The sequence below is a fragment of the Haliotis rubra genome, unplaced genomic scaffold, assembly GCF_003918875.1.
Source record: "Haliotis rubra isolate DU_JTF1 unplaced genomic scaffold, ASM391887v1 Scf74, whole genome shotgun sequence".
Lineage (NCBI taxonomy): Eukaryota > Metazoa > Mollusca > Gastropoda > Lepetellida > Haliotidae > Haliotis > Haliotis rubra.
This window is the reverse complement of record NW_025767457.1, coordinates 1614696-1639445: the sequence shown is the minus strand read 5'-3', so window position 1 is coordinate 1639445 and position 24750 is coordinate 1614696. Positions and strand designations below refer to the sequence as shown.

Below are 24750 nucleotides of genomic sequence, written 5' to 3'. Positions count from 1 at the left end.
GTCTATGGTTCTATTCCGACTCTGTCATAAGCATCAGGTTTCACTGTCCAATAGTGATGACACCGGGTTTTACGAAATGACACCCGTAACCCGCTATGTATTCTTACTGGTAAAGCTCTGAACTATGTCGGCCACCTTAAGAAACGTTTTGTTACAAATGACAGATGAGGTCGTGGGTAATAATGCTATCCTGTTGTTCAAGAACATAGTCTTTGTACTTCTGGTTGTTGTCATCTGTTGATATCGATCTAAAGTCAACTTTTGATTCAAATGGAACATATTTTCACAAATCAATAAAGGCATACCGGTTTGGTAACGAATAGCAACAGACTTTAATTATTAGGTGGATTCCGTCAATGTTCAGACGCGTGGTGTCAAGTCTGGTTTCATGCCCATATTCTCCCAGGCCAGATTTTACTGGTAACACATTTCGTACCGTTACATTTATCAAGCCATACATCCAATGCTACCAGACAACCGTTATGACCATGCTATTTTCTAATCACTATATATCTATATTTATAAACGCCGTATTTTTCAGTTATAATATAATGTGCAATGAACCGTATTTTCGACTGCGAAAATATTATAATTTCTCGCTGTCCACCGACCAGGCGTCTTTCCACATTTCTTGGAAATGGATGGAATCGTCCATAGGAGTGGCAGGTATTTGACTACTTTTGTATCGCCGTTTTCCCTACAAATAGTGGACAGGTCCTGATCAATTCTCGGAAATCAGCTGCATGTCGCAATCACGTTATATTTTGAAGGTCATACAATGTATTAAATGATTCGCGGAACTGGCATGTTGAATCACGTTTTCTGCTCGGTCAGGCAGGTGTATGGTAATAAATTCTTACTCATAAATTAACAGTCCCTCCTGGATCCGGCTTGATATTCATCAGTCTATGCTTGTCGTAAGAGGCAGGCAAGAAACTGGATCGGGTGGTCAGCCTTGTTGACTTGGTTGATATATGTCATCGTATACTCCCCATCAAAAGTTTAGACTCACTAGTGTAAATGTAGCCACTTACTTCAGTCAACTTTTCTGAACTAGATTTTGTAAAATAATCCATACAGTTTAAAGATACTGTTTATACATGAGCTGATGTATTGTAACACAAATTCGTGACGTTGAAAGGTTTATTGTCATGTTCAATTAATGATGAAACTCGGTGAAAAATTGGCGATTGTTTTTATCAAAACTTTACACCAAAACGCAGCTGTTCACATGCACGATATTAGCACATGCTTTTCAGCAATTTGATGCATGATCCTCGTGCAGTTAATCTGCATAAGGTTTGCAGTTGGTTCCCCCAAGTTAGTGGAGAAATTCATCTTCGTTGTAACCAAATGTACATACATAACATATAGTGATTGATTTAAGCCAGTCTAAACTTTTGATGGGTAGTATATTTCAGCTGAGTAGATCGATGCTCATACTGTCAATCACTAGGTTGTCTGCTCCAGACTCAATTATCGCCGTCACATATCTGGTATATTGCTGAGTGTTGCGTTAAGCAAAATGAAAAAGAAAGAAGAATGTAAAATTTTATACAACCCCCAAAATTGGGATTTCGAGTCGGAATACATGTATGTCCCCTGTCCTTCAAAATCTGCTGCAGGATCCGACTAAAACGGCAATCTGGACATGACCTGGCCGATTGTCATCATTTCATCATTGACGCGGGTTGTCGCTCATGCGTTCAGTCACTCGTTTTATCATGACTAAATGCTATTATTCACAGCCAGCCATCACATTGTCGGAGTATTATAGAACACGATGTGAAATAACACTCATGGTCTTTCACAGGCTCCACGAGTGACATGGGTGTGTCATAAATTTGATATGTCTTTAATATATGTATAATTTGGGTTTCTTGACGTGGAGTTGGAAGTAAGAATGCACAAGGCTGCTACTGGAACTCAAATGCTTTAAAAGCTACAGCCCCTCATTAACTTCTCAGGCCCAATTTACAGAACCTGGGGTTCTGGAGTTGACGTACTTTTGAATAAATATGACATGTTTAATATCAGTACCTATTAGAATCCGATAATGCACCCTGCACACTAGCCTCGTGAATACGTTTTCTCGGAATGGTGATATGAATATTGGATTCAGTATAGAGGGATTTTGCCTGGATACTTTCTATTTGACTATTTGACGCCTGCTCTCTTCGCTTGTTTCAGTTGTAATGCAAGCATAACATGTCATCACTTTATCCCATCATCACGACTCTCCAGCTTCACATCCGTCATGGTGGTTTGAGTCGCGGTGTACACTATTGCGTCCCTTGGTCGTGCAAGGATCCAGTGATCGTGCATAAGAACAAATGTTTCCCATGATCTGTTGCTGCTCTGTGTCGAACGCTCGGTTCTTGTGAGGTCATCTGGCACGTTCGATGAACTTTGGAACACCAAAAGAATCGTATGCATATACACTGGGACAATGTATACTGAAAACTGTTCTGTAACTAGACAAATCGGGTGTGTTTTTGTACCCTAATGGTTAAATCGTCCGCTCATCATGCTGAAGACCTGGGTTCGATTCCCCATTCGGGCAAAGTGTGTGAAGCCCATTTCTGGTGTCCTCCGCTTATTTCTGGTGTACCCCCGCCATGATACTGCTGGTTTAATGCCAAAAGCGGTGTAAAACCATCCTCACTCACTCCAACATGGATGCAGCGCACCAAGCCATTATACCGAATCCGGTCTTACCAGGTCATGTTGCATCCTCCTGACGCCAAACACCAGGCACAGTAACGACAAGTACATCTTTTAATGACTTTTTGGTAAGATGATTCCATCCCCAACCTTCAGTTCTCTAGACAGCCAACGCTACCAGACTGTCGTTGTGATGATAAGCAATAAAAGTTCTTTACGATTGGCAAAAAAAATATAAAATCTATTTTCATTCTTTCAAGTACGTAATGACTCCCAAGAAGGTAAATACCTCTAAATGGTCAATTAAATAAAGACCTAAACATAATTTCATCCCTTCATGGAAGCATAATGTTTTCTTTATTTCGTTCTTTCAAATATGTATTGATCTCTCCAATAGAGGATAGCACATGCATATCCCATTGGAAAATGAGAGGTTGAATAATAATCTTTGTTTTATACCATGTCTATTATCATTTGTGTAATGTTCTCTACCCAGGGGGAAACACACGGATATGTTCCTATCAGTCCCAAATAATTGTTTTGCTGCTTTCAAGTTATGTTTCTAGCGGGTTCTTAGTAGTGCTCTTAACCGCTTCTTCCTCATCGAGAGACACAAATGACTCCTCACAATGACCCTTGCAAGAAGGTGCAAAGGTATAACATGCAAACATCGACACCCTTCCCTCTCATAAAATGATACAAATTATGTTCTTTATGTTTCCCGAGACAGAATATACCTGTTCTTCCTAATTATGCACACGTGCTTTATGACACTACAAAGTGTTCCTTCTCTTTTACATAGTATGACCTGTGTGCAATAGCTCCATTGTGACTGTCCTTAAAAAGGGATTACCCCCTGTGAGAGTTAGAGTTACATTGTACATGACTAGGTATGCGTGAAATGACCTATGATTGTTGCGTGCAAACAACTACTTCCGTCTAAGTATTCAGACATGGTTTAAATGCTTCGTACAATGTCGAATTGATATAAGAATTTTTCTTATTGAAAATCGATCTTCCTGAAGCTACTTTTCCCACGTACAGGTTCCGCCCAGCAGGTTCGAGCAGCCCAGTTAAAAATTGTATCCTATCTATACAGATGAAGTGAAAAAACCTTTCCATATATCATGAATATAAAACGGCAGTGTGAAAGAACACGGTGCCCTGACCTACAGTTTCCTGTTGGTGCAAGGACAAAATATCAAACTATATAAATAGACCACTGAAAATCAGTAATGACACCAGGTGTTCGGGAAAGGGGTAGCATGTCCCGTACTTCCGGCAGCACCCACCATTCGCACACATTTCCTGCAAAAATAAGTATTTACAAAAGTAGCAGTACTCTTGCCATGCAACGGCTGACTGCAAAGAAACCAGAACATCAGTATTGTCGATTGTACGATTTTACGTCATTGTACATCATTGTACACCATTATACATCACAAGCATGTGTTTATGAAAAACTATTTTAAAGCGATACCAGGCTTTGGCTAAAGTATTAGAGCACCCTGCCTCTCCGGTTTCAACCGTCAGAAACAACTGCAAAGGAAAGTCAGTTGATCACCCGAACAAACATGTTAAAATAGGGAGCTTCACTGGGCATTATTGTGGTCACGCGCTTTTTTAATTATCCGCCACCGACTCTGTGTGTTCAGTAACGCTAAACGATTTATGTGAACTAGCTCGTAAGCTACTGTTTTCAACAGCTGATCATGTTGACTGAGTTGAGCTACAGAGTTAATGCGATAAGTTTTATGATGAACTGGCTCGAGGGCTACTGTTTGCAACAGCTGAGTATGCTGGCTACATGGAACAAAAGTTAATGTGACAAGTTTCATGATTAACTAGCTCTTAGACTACTGTTTTCAAAAGCTGATCATGATGGACAAGTGGAACACATAGTTAAATTGACAAGTTTCATGATGAACTAGCTCGTAGGCAACTGTATTTATGAGCCGATCAGCTGATGAAAAAGGTGACACAACAAAGCTATTGTCTTCAACTCTTGCTTCTGTGCATTTCGAGTTGACGAAGTTTAAATCTATATCTAATTCTGAAAATACACATGCACATAAAAAGACAAAGTGATATTGTGAAAATATGTCCCACAAAAGTGTTTTTGCTTTATTCAATAGTACAATTGTGATGTGCTGGTATACAGCACAGTGTCCTAGAAAACGCGTGCATCTCTTCACAATCACACACGTCTTTACAGAGAGATTCATGCTTACGGTATGTTAATGTTTGGTTATCTGATCTGTGAAGGTTCACTATGCATCTGTCTGTCATGATGACACACCGATCCCTGTGAAAGGCGTTTGTGCAGCCGTGGAGTAAGACACGCGGGTCATGTGGTTGTGTTGCAATCGCTTCGTTACCATGCAGACTCCACCACCTGTCATTGTCAAGTATTGAACAAACATGCTGCTGAACGGATCAATAGGGAACCACAGGAAAGGAGGACGTATTGATAAGGATGTATGCATGAAGTATTGTAACATTCATATATTCATGCATTCAAGGTTTGGGTACCTGTTATATAATTCAAGCTCTATTTGTGAATTTATGATGGACTTGGTGTAGTGAGTGTTTGTTTGTAGTGAGTGAGTGAGTGAGTGGGTGGGTGAGTTAGTGAATGAGTGAGTGAGTGAGTGAGTTAGTGAGGGAGGGAGGGAATGAGGGAGGTATGTATTTGTATGAACCCCCTACTATCACAAGTGACAAGTAACACCTCACATGGGCTCAGCCTTTGTTCTGAACAGAACCCGGACCTTAGGCGAGACGAGCGAAGGCTTGAACGACTAGGTTACCGCTCTCGGGCATAAGTTCGGCGAGAGAAGGGAAAAAGGCGTGGTGTGTGTGTGTGTGGGGAGGGAGAGAGTGCGCGTGCGTGCGTGTGCGTGCGTGCGTGCGTGCGTGCGTGTGTGTGTGTGTGTGTGTGTGTGTGTGTGTGTGTGTGTGTGTGTGTGTGGTAGGTTCTTTCGATTTGGGTCAGGGATTGCAATATGGGTCTGTCGGGGGTTTTGACAGTTGAGTACATCGGCACCCTGGAAGTGCGTCAGTCGCCTAAGGGGTCACAAGTACGTTTACTCCGAGCATGGCTTGTAATGTACACAAAACTTTTCCATCATTTTGCGATTATTTCTCCTCCTGTGTTCGAAATTAAACTATGTGAATCAGTTAATTAAGACATACTGTTTCCAGTGAAATTAATCTTGGGTTCGGAGTAATTTTCTCTGTGAAACATGTATTTTATTGATTGACCATGTTTCACTGCATGCATTTCTGGATATGGTCATTGGAATGATTCCAGTAGAATAGACTTCATAGAACCTAAGCTAAATGTAATGGTGCCAATGAAGAAGCACACCAAACCTTCTGAACACAATTCACCGATAGCCAAAGCGGTCAGCTCTCTTCACTCTCTCACTTGCATTTTAAGCAACAGGCCAACCCACAATAATGAGCTATATAATGTTTGAAATGAGATATATACTTGCATAATTAAATGTTCAACAGCTGTGAGCGAGAAATTTTACCCAAGACACAGAATTTCACTAAAGGGAAGGCTACACGTGGTTTGATGTACATGTCCTTAATCAATTTGCTACACGAATCTCATTTCATCCATTTCTTATCATCGTCTCACTTTTACAATGTTGTCTAGCTTTGTTATGCAATGTCATTTTGAGGCTGTAGACAGAGGCATATATATGACAATGATACATGTGTGTCTGAATATGTAGACAGGCGTATATGTGAAAACGATACATAAGTGTCTGAATGTGTAGAAAGGCGTAAATGTGAAAATGATACATAGGTGTCTGAATGTGTAGACAGGCGTAAATGTGAAAATGATACATAGGTGTCTGAATGTGTAGACAGGCGTATATGTGAAAATGATACATAGGTGTCTAAATTTGTAGACAGGCGTATATGTGACAATGATACATATGTGTCTGAATGTGTAGAGAGAGGCATATGTGTGAAAATGATACATATGTGTGTGAATGTCCAGACAGAGGCATATGTGTGAAAATGATACATATGTGTGTGAATGTCTAGACAGAGGCATGTGTGTGAAAATGATACATTTGTGTGTGAATGTCTAGACAGAGGCGTATATTAGAAAATGATTCATATGTGTCTGAAAGTGTAGACAGGAGCGTATATGTAAACATGATAGTAAATATATGTCTGAATATGTAGATAGAGGCATATGAGTTAAAATGATACATAGGTGTCTGAATGTGTATACAAATGTCTATATGAAATGAAACTGACTGTAGAATCTGATTGTAGAAACATGTATGGATGGAAATCAAACTTTAGTGTCTCACTTAGTTCATGCGAACAAAGCCAAGATGTTGATATAAGTATACACTTATATTGAGCGAGTGGGTATAGTTTTACGCCGTTTTTCACGATATCCCAGCAATATCACGTCGGGGGACACCAAGAATGGGCTTCACATATTGTACCCATGTGGTGAATCAAACCCGGACGATCTACGTGCTAATTATATAAGCGAACGCTTTAACCACGTGGCTACACCACCGCGCACTGAACAAGGCGACTGGGCTAACACCTTGTCTCGCCTTTTCATACCACCAGCTGTTCATCTGATAAATATTCAATGTTTCCTGTGCTGCAATGACATATTTGAGTTACCATGTGATAATAAGAAGTTGCAATTGTACCAAGAGCTCATGAGTCATCATTGAAACATTGAATGTGCATGCTTGGACTCATTCAAGCCGATTAAGCCTATCCCCAACTTCAGTATAGCATCACGTGGTAAGGTCATATTTCACGTACTGAATTTGCTTCTTTCAAAGATCAACAGCCAATGAACAAACGCCTGAGTCCCACCCCGTCTTGGGAAAGCTCGTTATACCACTCCCCCGATTTTCGGTGACTCGACGTTCATCAGATAGGTCATGTTTTCTTGTCTCCATGGAGGCCAAAGCACAACTAGTATATAACAGACATCATGACCTTCTACTTTGTGCCTCGCAAGAATATAGGTGTGAGAACCTGTTAAAGTAATGCACTTGGGATTCGATTTCCATTAGTTTATATTTTTTAACAAAATAATTTCGGTGGTATGAGGTACCATGTAATCCATGTCGTCAGAGATCACATATACCTATCATATGGTCTCTGATGCCATATGCATCAGACGCATGTGTTAAGGGAAATTTATTTTTCGGAAGAGCTGTGTTTCAGGATTGTGTTGAACGAAGCTTTGGAGCTTTCTTAAAAGTGCGTTCGTCATGTCGTGTAATTCATCAGCTTTTGTAGCTTACCGCCAGTTCCACCAACTTTTCTGTTTTTGATTCTTACGCTTCAGATCTTGTTTGTCAATATGTCATTATCATATGTTCGTTCACTATTGCAGGATAGCAGCAGACTCAAATAGGAACCATGAACGTGAGCTACCTTACAGGTATGTGTGTTTCATATGACCTACGGTAAATAATGATAGTGAAATTAATGACAATATTTATAACGCGCCTTTCCAGGATACATACATATGGTTCTCAAAGCGCACAATCTGATTGGTATTACCCCGGATAATAATGTGATAATCATATGAACGTTTCCTTATGAACGTTGAAATGGAAGTGTTAAGGATAAAATAAGGATGACAACTAAGTGAGTGCGTGAGTTTAGTTTTACGCCGCACTCAGCAATATTCCAGCTATATGGCGGCGGTCTGTAAATAATCAAGTTTGGACCAGACAATCCAGTAATCAACATCATGAGCATCGACCTGCGCAATTGGGAACCGATGACATGTGTCAACAAAGCCAGCGAGTTTGACCACCCGAACCCGTTAGTTGCCTCATAGGTTACTGAAGGTTCATTCTAACCCGGACCTTCGTGGAGCAGGATGACAATTAAAGATGAAATCGCAAACGAATGGTAAATCGAGTTTTATAGGGCCAATGATTGCTCTGTGGTGTGGATTCCATGTACCTAGAACAACCCACGTTGCTTAGTGTAAGGTGAAAGGGTTACGTGGTTTTATCTTGAATGAAAGACCCACTTCGTTGTCTGTTCTGTTAACCACTGAATTGAATAGCCAAATTTATTTAGGTACGTCTTTATAATAACTGGAATATGAAAAGCTGGAAACATCATTTACGTTACAAAGTCTCCTAGGATTGATGTAAAAATTGGGAAATGAGAAATGTTTGTACTTTCGTTTTGTAGTTATCGCGTTATTACTGTGCTTCGACTATGGAAGATGCACGACCTCTGCCACGGAATCAAGTACAACGGATCCCACTTCAACATCGCCGATGACATCTACTGATGCCACAGCTTCGACGACGACCGCCGCCACCACATCTGTAACTACTGCAGCAACTGATACAGCATCAACCGCAGGCACGACTGCTGGGACGACCGCGTCTACCAGCGCTGGTGGGTCCACCACGTCAACTGCCGCCGTCACTTCGTCAACTGCCACCACCGCCGCTGGATCCACCTCGTCAACTGCCACCACCGCCGCTGGATCCACCTCGTCAACTGCCACCACCGCCGCTGGATCCACCTCGTCAACTGCCACCACCGCCGCTGGATCCACCTCGTCAACTGCCACCACCGCCGCTGGATCCACCTCGTCAACTGCCGCCACCTCGTCAAGTGCCGCCACCGCTGGAGACACCTCGTCAAGTGCCGCCACCGCTGGAGACACTTCGTCAACTGCAGCCGCATCAACATCGACTCAGGCACCAACTACTGTGAGGCTCCTATAATGAATTCATTTTACACCAGGATACTTGACACATTCACAGTGCATGGTACAATCGAATAGAAATTTATTTGAGTATTAATTGTTGACTATTTTACAAATTTGACACATGACTTTCGGCATGTATTGACAAAGGCGCATCACCACGCGCATCACCACGCGCATCACTACGCGCATAACCGTGAAGATCCGGGTTAGAATTGATCTTCAGTAACCCATGCTTGTCTTAAGAGGCGACTTACGGGTTCAGGGGGGTCAGGATCACTGACTTGGTTGACACATGTCACATGCTCATGATTTTGATCACTGGATTGCCTAGTCCAGACTCGATTATTTACACACCGCCGTAATATAGCTGGAATATTGCTGAGTGTGGCATAAAACTAAACTCACTCACTCACTACGCGCATACAATCCAGGAATTGCAATTTCTTTCCAAAACTGTTATATTGAAAACCAAACAACAACAACGTTGTGACAGCTATCCCAGAAATGATAACGCTATACCTACGTTAAAGTTATATAATTTATGTCGACAGGTTGAGTGTTTTAACAGCACTTGTACTGGCGATGGCTGCCCTGCAAACATAACAAGAGACAATGGGACGTGCATGGGGACTGCATGCAAGGTAAGAAACAGTAAAAAGTGGCGTTATTATCCCCCGCCACGAAGTTGGAGGGAATATGGGTTGGAACTCCGTCCGTCCGTCCGTCCGAGATGGTGGGGGACAGATTTTCTCAAAAACCGTTATAGATAAGGAAACCAAATTTGGTATGTGTTTTCAGGACATGAATGCCTTGATGGAGTTCGAAAACGGAAACCGTGTTACGATCCTTTACAATTACTAAGTAAGGTTATTTAAAAAAAAGTTGTTACTTACGTACTTAGATCCTTTACAGAGTTATGGCCCTTGTCATGCGTGTCTTGACTTAGTGCACGTTATGCCCAATGGGAACAGATTTTCTCATTTAACAGCTTATGTATCGCTATTTGTAGGAAGAATGAATAGTTGTCAAAATATGACAGAACACCGTGGCGGGGGTTATTGATGAGCATGTCTTCTTATTGATCGGTAATTCACTTTTGATTGATTTGGCTTGTCATGTGTTTGTGATGGGTGTCAACGGTGTAGCAGAATATGCTCATATTTCCGGGAACACAATTTGATAAACACATTTTGTGGAAACTGATTTTATCGGAGATATGTGGTTATGGCTGTATTGTTATTATAATTGTTTACAGATTAAACATAAACTGCAACAGAGAGGGGTTGGGTGGTCCTGACACTGTTTATCTGGTAAAGCGTAGCCCGAAATCCACTTGGAATAATTTTGGGAGTTTGTTTCCTGAAATTGCCTCCCACCACTTCCATAGTGTGGGAGATCACTGGTTATAGGGGACGGCGAGGTAGCCTAGTGGTTAAAGCGTTCACTCATCACGCCGAAGACTCGGGTTCGATTCCCCACATGGGCACAATGTGTGAAGCTCATTTCTGGTGTCCCACGCCGTGATATTGCTGGAATATTGCTAAAAGTTGCGTTAAACTAAAGTCAATCAGTCACTCACTGGTTATAGATATCGGGGTTGTCTGCGCAGAGTTTCATCCCTTAGTACCACAAGGATCCGCTTCAAATCAAAGATTCACTGATTTGGTAGCATTACCCTGATTTCAGGGGTTTCTTCAAAGTGGTGCGACCTATTTTTCTCGCACATCATACAAGGCCCCGTTTCACGAAGCGATTGGACCTCTGAGGCGATCGTAAGCTAATGTTAAGGGATGGAATTACGATCAACTTAGAGCTAAGGCCGCTTTGTGCCACGGGATCCCGACACGCAGTGGTGTAGGTTAAACACACTACTAAACAGCGTATATTTGCTGAATATTTGCCGACTTTGCGTAGATTGATGGTCATGATGTCAATCACTGGATTGTCTTACCAGACTCGATCATTTACACACCGAATTCATATAGTCGTAATACTGCGGTGTTAAACAACAACAACAACAACAACAACAACAACAACAACAACAACAAAAGCGCTACATACATGTTCTCAATTTCAGCTTCAGTTGGACAAGACCAGTAACACCAAGACCTACACGATGTCGTGCTCTGGCACAAACTGTCCCTACCTTGCATCCAACAGCCAAACGGAGTGGAATTGCTGCGTCAGCAACTACTGTAACAACAACACCGCCATCTTAATCTTCAGTTCGGGGATGGCAGTTTCTCCTCACATTGGCTGGACGTTTTTGTCTCTTGCTGTAACTGCTTTGTCACTGATAAGGATTTAATTTCTCAAATGGCAACCGGGCACTGGGCTCACAAAGTAGCATATTCAAAACATTACTTTCGAAAAAGGTTGTTTTTTGCTTTTGCGGAATTTAAATCCTTTTTTCGTTCTTTGTTTCATTTTTCAGTCTACTGACTGACTGAGTTTAGTTTTACACCGCTTTTAGCAATATTCCAGCAATATCACGGCGGGGGACACCAGAAATGGGCTTAACACATTTTTTCAGTCTAGGTTATACTGGTGAAATAATTCACAATAACTATATCTTTGAATCATGTATTTTCCCTATGTTGGTCTATTCCAAAGTTAACTTAAGTTAGTTTAAATTTCCGGGGATATATTATATATTAATTTTTCAAAAAAGTTAATTGATATCACCCCCTCCTGGGCATTCAGATTTCTGAAAGATGAAGAAAAATATATTTGTGGCAAAATGTAAGTTTTAGAATATACAAATATGTACCTTGATGGTTGCTAACTTCAAAATATTTGTTAATTGTTGTTATTTAGTTATATCTGTTTACGATTTCTGCTTTGATCTCGTTGTTAAGCGAATATGTTGTATATATTTGTTTGAAGTGACAAGAGCAATTGCTCGCTGAACTATGTGGTTTTGAGAATCTAAGCGTGTATTGATCTGCGTCTGAGGGTGTACTTTAAATGATATACTCTTGGCAAATTTTACTTGTAAATAATTCTGCAGTTATGTTTATTAAATATTTGCTTTTGATTACGTTTGATAGCCTGAATAAGTCGCTTTATCCCGCCATCTCTGCAAAAATCTGTCATAGACGATTCAAACTCCATATTAAGAGTTTAGAGTTTGAGTATCGCGCTCCATTTTCGCCCTTCACGAATCGTTCGTTAGATTTTGTGATAAGTAATAACAGTTTTGCCAGAATCTAAGCGTTATAACTTATATAACTGATGGAAACCTTAGTTAAAGTAATGAAGATGCGTTAACTGAACAAAAATCAATTCATGAAACGGGACCCTCAACATTGATCCGCAATGAGTATTGTAAATTAATACTTTAATGTCGAATTACAACTTACTTACGTTAGCTTATTTATCAGGAAACTGAAATTAGGTTTGTATATATGAAAGTAGCTAGGCAAGAACAAAAATAACATGCAGTTTACACACAAAGCACTGAAAAATAATCTTGACCTCTTTAAAACGACCATGTTACACGTTGACACGTTACCATGGCTACGGATTTCGTGGATTCATTATCTTTCACATTTTGAAAGGTATTATGCAAGGTGGTTGAAATTGTTTCAGCTTTTATCACGTTTAAATTCATTTTAATTTCCAAGCGTTAACCCTTAATGAACTAATTCCTGTTAGTCGTCCCTATGACGTCATTTGAAGTGAAGAGTGTTGCCGACGTCAACTCGTCACTGAGACAGAAGGGAGATAACTGTTACCGTTTGGATTTTACTATGAAACAAGCATTTGACAATGTTCTGTGATTTACACATTGTTGGCCCTAAAACAGCAATAACTATTTTCAGATGTTGACTGCATTGAAAAAATACCGGCATGAATGTGAATTTCGATGTTTTTTCACAAAAACACCAATTTTATCCTTGTATTTTTTAATACTAGTATTATTCACTCGTAAATATCCGCCCAATTTTACACATAATTGTTTTACCTCATTGTAGGCATGTGATATGAACTGATGGACAAAAGAAAGTATACACTGGAAATAAGGATTTGACACAAAAGTACAAACGATGTCATATCGTTACTCGGTTGAAAACAACCACTAACACGCAGAAAACGGAAGGTCCAAAACTACAACCTCATCGAATACCTTTCTTTCTTTATTTTCATTCACCATCAAACTCAGGTGTATACTTTCTGTTGTCCGATACTGTATGTGTGTATTCTTGTTCAGATGCCCGTCCTCTTCAATTGTGATACATTTTAGAGTGTTCTCTCATATGTACATGTTCATGTATATTGTTTGTTTGAAATAAAAAATGTAACATAATATATTTCTCTTTCACCTTAATTGAATGCGGGTTCGAACAGATGACTGCCTTGAAGATGAGGCTAACTATATCCGGTTGGTTGAAAGATGAGGCCATGGTCAAGTTATTATTTGGTTTTCAGAGATTCAAATTTAATTATATAAATCTATAAGCACATAAGCAAGAAAAGATGTAAAATACCCAAGACCGTTTTCCGCAGGACGTGGGTCCAAAGGAAACCCCCTTTCTCTGTCCGGTAAAGTTTCCTGGAGATTCACAGAGTAAACACATTGCCTAAACGACATATCACTAGGACCCTTTGCAATGGTCTTAAAGAGGGACGGTGGAGTAGCCTCGTGGTAAAAACCTTCGCTCGTCACGCGGATGACCTAGGTTCGATTCCCCGCAAGGCTACAATGTGTGAAGCTCATTTCTGGTGTCCCCCGCCGTGATATTGCTGGAATATTGCTAAAAGCGGCGTTAAACCAAACTCACTCTTAAACCGACTTCTCTTACTTGAAGGGGCGGTGGGGTAGCCTAATGGTTAACGCGTTGGCTCGTTACGCCGAAGACCCGGGTTCGAATCCCCAAATGGGTACAATGTGTGAAGCTCATTTCTGGTGTCCCCCGCCGTGATATTGCTGGAATATTGCTAAAAGCGGCGTAAAACCAAACTCAGTCAGTCAGTCATTACATGATTGAAGTGTTTACCTGGCTGCCTTTGCGGGGACTCTCCCAAGATCTCAATACGAGATATTTTATTCATCAATTTGAATATACAGAATATATTATGAAACTATTTTCATATTCAGAAGTAATTTGAAGAGTAAGTAGATTCCTCTGTAAGATTCCGACTCTATCACGTAACAAGTTCATGTTACAGAATCAAACGCTTTAACCACTAGGCTACCCCACGCCCCTGTGGAACGCTTGACGTACAAGGTAGTATATTTGGTGTGCTATCCAAACGGTAGTGACTGTTGCCTACAATATCGCTCACTGGTCCGCGCTCCATTCTTACCATCAGTCATGGTAACAAGTGGAAACACCCTTCATCCCACAACGTAGATGTGACCCGTAGTTGGTTTATATGGGCTTAAGGTTCACTATTAGAACAAAAGCGGTATACCTTGCACTATCTGAAAGCTGTAAACTCATTATTGTTTGAATTAAAATGAATAATTGTGCGAATTAAAATATTACATACATTATCACGTGAAAGGTTATGGCGACCATAAGTGGTGCACTTGTACCTAATCCCGTTGTCTTTTGGACAATAAAATATGTTCAAACCAATGGTTATTATATACACCATGTAGAATTGACACAATTACATGTGTGAACTGTTTGACTCTCATTTTGAAATTTGGCGAGTAACCAACACATACATTTTATGGATGACAATTTCTTTGGGTTTTTTTCAAAGTTGTCATCTATAAAGAACCTTGCCTGTACAATTTGTTTATGTGACATTAATTATAAATACATTATCTCTATACATGTTTTCTGTTTAAACATTCTAATCTCGTAATCGCGGATCTTTTTCCACGGATAGCTAACAGAATATAATTGGCACAATGTGCTCTTTAAGCTCGCGTTACCTTTCAGGAACCTTAAAATTTTAGATGTTATCTGTCTGAGAAGACCCAATCTTGTCCCCACACTCAATAGTCAAGGGGAACTAACTGTACCGTGTTCAGATATAAATGATGCTGAACGCGTTTCCAAAAGGATGGATTTTATAGCCGCTTTCATTGGAATCGCAACCTGCAATCCGTGAATTGTTTTGAATAGATAATGAGAAGTAGGCTTGAAACATGTACTACCTATATGCAGAAGAGACAAATTGTTAACACTATGTTACATGTACATCACTTACAATCCACCTACATGGCAGAGGCCTGTTAGCCCAGAAAGATCCCTGCTAGAATTGATCTTCAGCAACCAATGCTTGCCATACGAGGCGACTAACGGTATCGGGTGGTCAGGCACGCTGACTTGGTTGACACATGTCATCGTATCCCAATTGCGTAGATCGATGCTCATGCTGTTGATCACTGGATTGTCAGGTCCAGACTCGAGTACTTACAGACCGCCGCCATATAGCTGGAATATAATTGATGGGTGCGGCGTTAAACAAAACAAACTAACAAGAGTTATATTAACATCATGAGCAAGCGCCCGTGCCAAAGGGATGTCATCCCAAAGAATCGCCCAGGTGACACATCATGCACACTTAGTCGTTAGTAAATCCAGGCCTTACGAAACAAACACAAGGAGGGTTAGTGATATTGGATCTTAATGAACCATCACCCGGTGTTTTCCAAAAAGGCATGTGTGCTTACAGGGTTAGAATGAGACCTATGTTGACGAGGTGATCACGTATGACCTAACATGAAGTTTGAGAAGACATCATAGTCGTCCTATGTTTCCGCTGCCTTTAACGACACACTTTGTACACATTCTCCTTCATAACATTAACCAGTGTCTTCAACATTAACAGACTAGGCATTAAAACTAAAATCAAAAGATGATGACTGTATATTTCAGGGCGTGGGTTCTCACGGTTTCGTAACACAGGCGATGCCTGTCGTTAACTGACTGACTGACTGAGTATGGTTTTACGCCGCTTTTAGCAATATTCCAGCAATATCACGGCGGGGGACACCAGAAATGGGCTTCACAAATTGTACCCATGTGGGGAATCGAACCCGGGCCTTCGGCGTGACGAGCGAACGCTTTAACCACTGGGCTACCCCACCGCCCCCTGTCGTCAACGTTATCTGTCTCTCCATATCGTGATTGTAATCTGCTAATTACTGACTATGACCTATTAAGAGCGCGAACCACACATTGCACAATGTTGTCTTATTATTATTACATAATATTTATATAGCGCACATATCCACGTGACTAGTACATGCTGAAGTCGCTGGTATTTCCCTCGATCACTGGATGTCAATCTCAACGGCACATCGTATTATCAATCTCTACTATCCAGGGACCATACAACTCTTGCAGCCACTAGGCGCACCGAGTTACTAGCCTGGCGCCTTAGCCAGCTCGCCCACCCCGGCCCCAAACGTGTCTTGATCCAACGCCCAACATGACATCTGCCCGAAGGAGTTCCTGACGTGACCAATGCTGCATGTAAATAAACACGGCGTTCATTTGAGTTTCAAACACTATCAGGACAAGTTTCAATCTGTATTTTTTTATCCGCCATATAGCTGGAATATTGCTGAGTGCGGCGTAAAACTAAACTCACTCACTCACTGTGTTTTTATCACTGAAACGTTCACCACGACCCTATGCACGTGCACATCATGAAGAACTCGAAACCGGCGTGTTTGCACGAAATTCTTAACACGTTGTGAATGGAATAATAATTTTCTAAATCCATATATTCAGTCATACAACCTGGTGCCCAAATAAACTCCCCATCAAAAGTTTGGACTCACTAGTGTAAATGTAGCCACTTACTTCAGTCAACTGTTCTGAACTAGATTTTGTAAAATAATCCATACAGTTTAAAGGCTCTGTTTATACATGAGCTGATGTATTGTAAAACAAATTTGTGACGTTGAAAGGTTTATTGTCATGTGTTCAATAAATGATGAAACTCGGTGAAATATGGCGATAGTTTTTATCAAAACTTTACACCCAAACGCAGCTGTTCACATGCACGATATTAGCGGATGCTTATCAGCAATTTGATGCATGATCCTCGTGCAATTAATCTGCATAACGTTTGCAGATGTTTCCCCCCAAGTTAGTGGAGAAATTCATCTTCGTTGTAACCAAATGTACATACATAACTTATAGTGATTGATTTAAGCGAGTCTAAACCTTTGATGGGTAGTATAGGATCCCTACCTACGTGTTTCAACCAGTAGCCCTGGTTTTAAGCTTACAAACATCCACGATAACTGTTTATTGCTGTACGATGTACCTGCGTCAAATGTGTGTGTGTGTGTGTGTGTGTGTGTGTGTGTAATGTCATTATTAACGCCGCAATATTCCAGCTATATGGCTGCGGTCTGCTCATAATCGAATCTGGACCAGCCAATCCACTAATCAACAGCTAGCGTATCGATTTACGCAATTGAGATAGATTATATGTGTCAACCAAGTTAGTGAGACTGACCACCCAATCTTGTGACAAGCATGGGTTGCTGAAGACAAATTCTAACCGGGATCCTTAGAAGTCTCGATCAGCATCACTCATTCCAACCATCAACTCTTCTCGTGTCATAATGGCATTTGACTGTGAACTGTAACAATCTCATTTCGTAAGCATACAGCTAAGATAAAACCATTGTTCATTTAATTATTACTCAGGGAGTCCAAGGTTGTCGGGGTTTAGATCATTCATCGATATTTAGGTCGAAAGTCATCCTGAAGAATGAAAACGTCTAGCCGTGAAGATCCGGTTGGACGTCTCAGACGTTCACAGTTTTGGAAAAACCACGGACATGGTTCCAACCAGCTTGGAAACATAGTATGAGATTAGAACTCATAATCCGTGCCGAGAAACATACGAACAGAAACCCCTCACATACTAAGTCAGAGAAACCTGCTCTTAAATCCTGACACAATGCTCCTAAATCCTGAGATAATGCTCTCCAATCCTCAGATCGAGACAACTCCCAGCCACAAGTGACGAAATGCCAATAAGATCAAAGGTCAGTTTTATGCCAATATTTTCATTCCATTTTTTCAAACATAACTGACTAATACCGAGATATGCGTCCGTTTTATGCGTCCGGTCTCTTGTAATTGCATCCTAATGCGGGGTTAACTGATAATGTGGTTGCAGACTTCGAAACATCAATATGCCAAAATATAATCTCTCCTGAACTAATTCGAAAAAATCACACACACCGGATTTGTTGCTTATTTGATTGTCTTCAATGTCCATATCTCCAGTATTATGAATCTCGTAAAAGCGGCAACTGCAGGTGAAATTAGGAAGCGATTTTCCCATGCTTATCTAATAATTCAAATGTTTGTCGTATTAGCTGATCATAAGTCAACAGCGGTACCGGGCCGTCTTAATTAGTGCGTGGCACTGCATAGCCCATGTCAACATCGCCCAGTTCCTTAGTGGCGAGAAGATGAAGATGAATGGGACCCCGGTGGGAACTTGACCAAAGGTAGGCTCTCTCCAAAGACCACGTGACCAGCCGAGACTGCTCGTGTTTGCATATAAAATCATATGAACATTAACGGGGAAGTGAAATTAAATAACAAAATTGACCTAAATGAAATTGATGAAATTAATCTCATGAACCGCGGCGAATTAATGCTGTGATTCCAGGTAGAGGTTTGTTTTAGATGCATGACGTCTTGTAAACATGGTAACGGCGCCCCGGATACGTATAACTGGGGGCTAACGGGGAACAGAATCTCAAATGTTCTCGCACCAGAGGATGAGCGATAGAAAGTTCGTCGAGTCGGCTTCTTTAAGTTTCGGAATTGATCGAATTTTGGGAAAATCCTTTGACGGAAGTACGGACAACGCCACCGACCATTGTCTGGAACCGTCAGTGAAAAATGGTGAGATAGCATTTAGAAAAACGTTGTTGTTCGGAAACTGTGTGGTGGTGTTACAAGATAATTTTGGAATTATTTGTTAATAATGTTACACATGATTTCAGGATTTTAAATAAACTACGGAAAACTGTAAGACTCTTATTATAAACTTTTTGAAATAGATGTAAACTAGCGGCATCTATACCATGATACCATTGATTAACAATATAGTTAGCGGGTTCTTAGGTATTGGGGGAGGTGGGATAGCCTAGTGGTTAAAGCGTTCGCTCGTCACGCCGATGACCCGAGTTCGATTCCCCACATGGGTACAATGTGTGAAGCCCATTTCCGGTGTCCCCCGCCGTGATATTGCTGGAATATTGCTAAAAGCGGCGTAAAACCATACTCACTCACTCTTAGGTATTGTGTTTGATGTACCTTTCTGAGATATGCGCTTTTATGAAGTTTTGTCGTATATTTTCAATGATTTATCTGTAAATGAAAAACAGTGCACCGTGTTGATCTCCACATGTTAAATGTGTTGTGTAATCGACGTAAGTGTAGAATTGGACCTTGTATTTTGCGTTTACTGCATCTGATGTTGGCCATTGTGCATATAGGTGATTTGTATACATGTATTAATGGAACAAAGTCCTGCCATTGCTGTATGTATTGGCCAGTCTATTGTATTTTATTTGCTGTACCTTCTAAACAATATTCCTGCACATTCTAAGAAATGATAGGAACATGCCAGGCAGATTCAACAAGCTTGTAGAGGTTTTCTGTAGATATGAAAGGCATTTGTAACCCTAACTTCCAAATTCACTGTCAAGAATTGCTTGACACACATATTCTTATTGATCTGCGAAAATTCTGATGTGTATGTTCGTTGTTCAGAAATACCCCAGCTTAATATAAGCGGACTGGGTCTGATGCCTTAACATATATTGTCAGCAAAGACCCACGCCGTCACTGTTACGATGGAGTAAAAATAAATCAAATCATTGGACACGATGTGGCTCTATTCTCACCTGAAATTATCTCGGAGAAGTCCAAAACTATGATAACAAGAGGTTGTTGAATTTAATGCTTAAATATTTTCGACGTAAGACAGCGGTGAAGGGATATATACTGAAACATATCATGCTATATTTGGGATTACACTTTCTTAATAAAGTACAAATTCTCGTACTTTTTGGATTGAGTCCCATCCGGGATTCGAACCCACACCCTCAGAGTCAGGCACCAAATCGCCAGCACACAAAGTCAGCCGCCTAACCCGCATAATTTACACTTATCAGAGGGGTACACAAAGTCCGCAGTCTAGAGACTACCAGTTGTCCGACTTTCAGTTTTGTGGAAGTCGCGGTGGCTGAGCGGGTTAGGCGGCTGACTTTGTGTGCTGGCGATTTGGTGCCTGACTCTGAGGGTGTGGGTTCGAATCCCGGATGGGACTCAATAAAAAAAGTACGAGAATTTGTACTTTACTAAGAAAGTGTAATCCCAAATATAACATATGTTGCATTTGACCACTTTCTAAAATGGCATTGTGTAAAGATATATGCTGAACATGAGCATGTTGACCCTTGATGCTATGTTTAGGAGATATCGGTAAAGACTGCAAACAAAATGTTAAGATCCATGATCACGGTATTGCAGAGAAGTTTCGGAAAATGGTTATATAGTTTGCGCAAATTTCCGCAATTGTCCCGCTGTGGACACGCCTCTGGGAAGTAGATGTAATTATGTAATTGTTCGTTGAGAGATTTCAAACAATGTCTTTGTCCGTGACTAAATGCCTAATGATTTTGTATAATTATAAATTATTACATTTGGAAGAAGATAAGAACCAGGCGTACCAGTTCAAGAATAATCCCATGTGGGAGAGACTGAGTAAATGAGTATGGTTTTACGCCGCTTTTAGCAATATTCCAGCAATTTAAGAACCAGGCGTACCAGTTCAAGAATAATCCCATGTGGGAGAGACTGAGTAAATGAGTATGGCTTTACGCCGCTTTTAGCAATATTCCACCAATTTCAAACCAGGGACACCATGAATGAGCTTCTGAAAATCGAGGCCGGTGACGAGCGCACGCTTTAACCACAATGCTATCCCACCGTCCCCTTCACGTTTGAGCAAACCCCGAAAGGATTGCTGATCTGGTAAAATCTACAAGCACGGGTATGGTTCTGACAGACCTTGAAACGCGGCGACCCGAGATTCGAACCTAACATCTGAATTTTTAAAATTACATTTCAATAACAAAGTGTCCTACTCATATTGCAATGCGAAATCATCTAATAAAATATTTTCATTGTACAAGTTATTTGAGTACACTTTCTGTTGCTTTCCTCAGGTTTGTTGGACTTGTGACCAACTGAAATAACATGACATAACAGAACAGTCCATTTGAAAAGCGCTAGTTCCATGCTCAATGTACACAGTTGAGAAAAATTCAGGGCAGAAAACATCTTGATCTTTTATCAAATCTTCATTTATCGGAGGACATTGATCAAAATGAGATGAATCCATATGCATATATACTCATGCCAATAATGGTTGTCACCCCTTTCAATTGTTTTAATTGGAGAGGGTGTGTGGGGTGGGTGTGTGAGATGTGTGCGGGGTTGGGGTGGGGAGGGGGATGACAACCATTATTGGCATGTGTATAAATTGGCATGTGTCCGAAAGATATAATACAGGTTTGTTAAAGATGCTGAAATTATTGCATACAAACACATCCTCAATGCGGGGAATCCCATGACAGGAAGGGTAGGGTCTGACGTATGAGCAAAATTTTAGAACATTGCCGAAAGTATCCGGTCGTACCCTGATCGCATTGGTGCTGTTTCTCTTTGGTATTCCTGCTCAGTATTCAGATATTTAAGTACAGCTGTTCTGCTGTCTACTGCGCCTTGAAACAACAATCCTTCACTCGCAGATACATCAGCGTTGAACGTTGCTGCCGCGGATGATGGTCCGCCGCTCACCCAGCACCGCGCCCGGATGAGGACCAACTTCAGCGCGTGGCAGTTGGAGGAGCTGGAGCGAGCGTTCCGGGTGACACACTACCCCGATATCTTCATGCGTGAAGCCCTGGCGTACAGAATGGAGCTGACAGAGGCTAGAGTGCAGGTCAGTACACAGTACAGGATCACAAAACCATGATAATTCGTATGGCTACGTTCCTCACTTGAGACCGTAGAGTGACTGTTGTAATGGGAGTGTGATATGGTGCATATAAATTGCTGCGGTGAAACGAGAAATGTGCTTTAAGCATTGTACCCGTAATGGAAATATAACCCGGGCTTTCAGCGTGAACGTTTTAAACCCTCGGCTATCATTCCTGCTTTGTGTCGGCAAATAATCACAACGGACAAAGGGAACTATTGCTTACATAAATACATATCTACAAAATTGTTTCTGAATAACCTGACGTTGAGTCGAATTCACCGTCATTATTGTTGTCGTTTTAATAATTATGAGTGAGTGAGTGAGTTTAGTTTTACGCCGCTTTTAGCAATATTCCAGCATAATAGGGCGGGGGACACCAGAAATGGGCTTCACACATTGTACCCACGTGGGGAATCGAACCCGGGTCTTCGGCGTGACGAGCGAACGCTTTAACCACTAGGCTAATAATTATGATGTCTCTCGTTTTGTTATTTGACTCAACCACCAGCTGATCATCTTGCAGGTCTGGTTCCAAAACCGCCGAGCAAAGTGGAGGAAACAACAGAGGTCATCGGGCTGCCGGGAGCTTGGATGTTGTGATCATCACGCCAGTGACAGCTCAAACTCCACCACAGCGCCAGGGAAGACTTCCAGCCCGTACTTACAGGTCATGCCTCCTGTTCTCAATTCACCAGAATCATTGCAGCGCATCCCTAACACAGTGTTTGGAGCTTGGCCTTTCTCCAGAGAGGTACAGTTGCGATGCAGTATATCTTCGCTGAGAGAGAAAGCAAGGCACTTCTACACCAACGTCAGCAGCAATGGACACTTTTCATATAACCCATTCCAGTGAGCAAGAGCGAAGGACCACACCGTCAAATAGCACCAGCGACAGAGGATGGAATGAACACTTCAGAAGGACGTTTTACATAGTTTGGTTTCTGAATTACCTCGCTTTAAACAACAAACCATAAACCATAACGCTGTCCTGTGATCTTTGGCCTACATTGTTCATTGTACTACTTATCTGAAAACATACCAAATAGAATGATTCTATTATTAGCTGGCCATTGGCCTGGTCACCTTGGGGATGTCTTTCGGACCCTCTGAACTGACGATTGGATGGTCACAGTGTTTAATCTGCCTGATTACTCATTGTCGGCGTCGTGGATAAGCATCCATGGTATCAGCCATGAATGGTCGGACTCGATTTCGCATGGGTCTCCGCCATACAGATGGTAGATGTTGACTGTGAACCTGCCAGGTTGAGGTGAAATGGTTTAAAGATCATTGTCCAAGATCGTCTCCAAGTTTACTACACTCAGACAGCGACATGCATGCACATGTGTATGTGTGTGTTTTGTGTACTTTACACGCTCCTATCGGTTTTGCAGTGCTAGCTAACTGACTCTAAACCACCAGTTCTTAATTTATTCCTTCAGTGCAGAGAGCCAGGAAGGATAGCTAAAGTACCACCTTTTTGCATACATCGGTATGACGAGGCTGTGTCAGATCAACCAATATGTTCTAAGTAATGGCCTTCATAAATGTAGATGGTCTCGATAACAAATACTTGGGCTTGACGAAGGGGATCCCGGAGTACTGGGTATTCTAAACTGCAGAAAATTCAAAACGCAGCAGCTCGTGTGGTCTCTCGAACCCATCGCCATGACCATATATCGCCAGTTCTGAAATCCCTTCACTGGCTTCCAGTAAAGTACAGGATCTACTTCAAGATTCTGCTACTGACTCATAACTGCCTCTACGATGACCAGTCCTGTGACTACCTTCGCCAGCTTGTACATCTGCATGTACCCACCAGAGCTCTTAGATCAATAGATACGTTAAGACTAACACAGCCAAGCACGAAAACATCCATGGGTGATAGAGCCTTTTCTGTAGCAGCACCAGCTCTATGGAACAATCTTCCAGTCACCCTCAGAGTCCCAGTCACTTTTCAAGAACTTGCTCAAAACCTACTTCTTCAAGTCGGCTTCTGAATAGAACTCTTTTCACACTTATTGTGTTTTTAACGATGTATGCAGCGCCGTTGAGCATCTGTGATGGAAACTAGGCGCTATACAAGCCAATTATTATTATTATTATTATGTCCTTAGCTAACTTACGGGAGAGTGAGCTGGGACACATGTACAAGTTTCAGGTGAGTTCCTGTTCACAAGTACACTTGGTCTTCAACGTTAAGCCTGTAGTTCTTAGCACCTTGATCATAAATCAAATGGTGCCACCGCATCAATGTATACAAGTGAATAAACAATTTTATAACAGTAGCCAATATTTTTATATTTATAGATTATGTAACTAAAGTGACATACAAA

At 41.2% G+C, this 24750-nt stretch overlaps 2 protein-coding genes and 1 long non-coding RNA gene across 8 annotated transcripts in view; 2 read left to right on the top strand and 1 right to left on the bottom strand.

Moving 5' to 3' along the window:
* Nucleotides 1–12567, top strand: part of LOC124259837 (cell wall protein DAN4-like) — a 47119-nt gene extending 34552 nt beyond the window's left edge. For 3 of the 6 annotated variants that reach the window (XM_046694049.1, XM_046694045.1, XM_046694044.1), the window contains exons 2-5: nucleotides 8066–8113; nucleotides 8884–9416; nucleotides 9967–10056; nucleotides 11493–12567. In XM_046694049.1, the coding sequence (XP_046550005.1) occupies nucleotides 8092–8113; nucleotides 8884–9416; nucleotides 9967–10056; nucleotides 11493–11723 (876 nt within the window). In that variant the 5' untranslated portion in view covers nucleotides 8066–8091 and the 3' untranslated portion in view covers nucleotides 11724–12567. Of the gene's footprint in view, nucleotides 1–7557; nucleotides 7710–7767; nucleotides 7930–8065; nucleotides 8114–8883; nucleotides 9417–9966; nucleotides 10057–11492 lie in introns of those variants that run through there. The other 3 variants (XM_046694047.1, XM_046694046.1, XM_046694048.1) reach the window with 3 other exon arrangements.
* Nucleotides 495–24351, bottom strand: LOC124259840. Its single transcript, XR_006893937.1, has 3 exons — nucleotides 24075–24351; nucleotides 15107–15111; nucleotides 495–505 (listed from the first exon to the last, which is right to left on the bottom strand). It is a non-coding gene; the product is annotated as an uncharacterized LOC124259840 (long non-coding RNA).
* LOC124259838 (homeobox protein unc-4-like) lies at nucleotides 22045–24081 on the top strand. The gene is made up of 2 exons (XM_046694050.1): nucleotides 22045–22375; nucleotides 22938–24081. The coding sequence occupies exons 1-2, from the start codon at nucleotides 22247–22249 to the stop codon at nucleotides 23265–23267; spliced, it is 459 nt and encodes a 152-aa protein (XP_046550006.1). The 5' UTR covers nucleotides 22045–22246; the 3' UTR covers nucleotides 23268–24081.
* Nucleotides 24352–24750: the final 399 nt, after the last annotated feature.

Coding starts and splice junctions, on each gene's coding strand:
- LOC124259838 (XM_046694050.1), top strand. CDS start 22,247: ATGAGGACCAACTTCAGCGCGTGGCAGTTGGAGGAGCTGGAGCGAGCG. Junction 22,376..22,937: donor TGACAGAGGCTAGAGTGCAG/GTCAGTACACAG, acceptor ATCATCTTGCAG/GTCTGGTTCCAAAACCGCCG.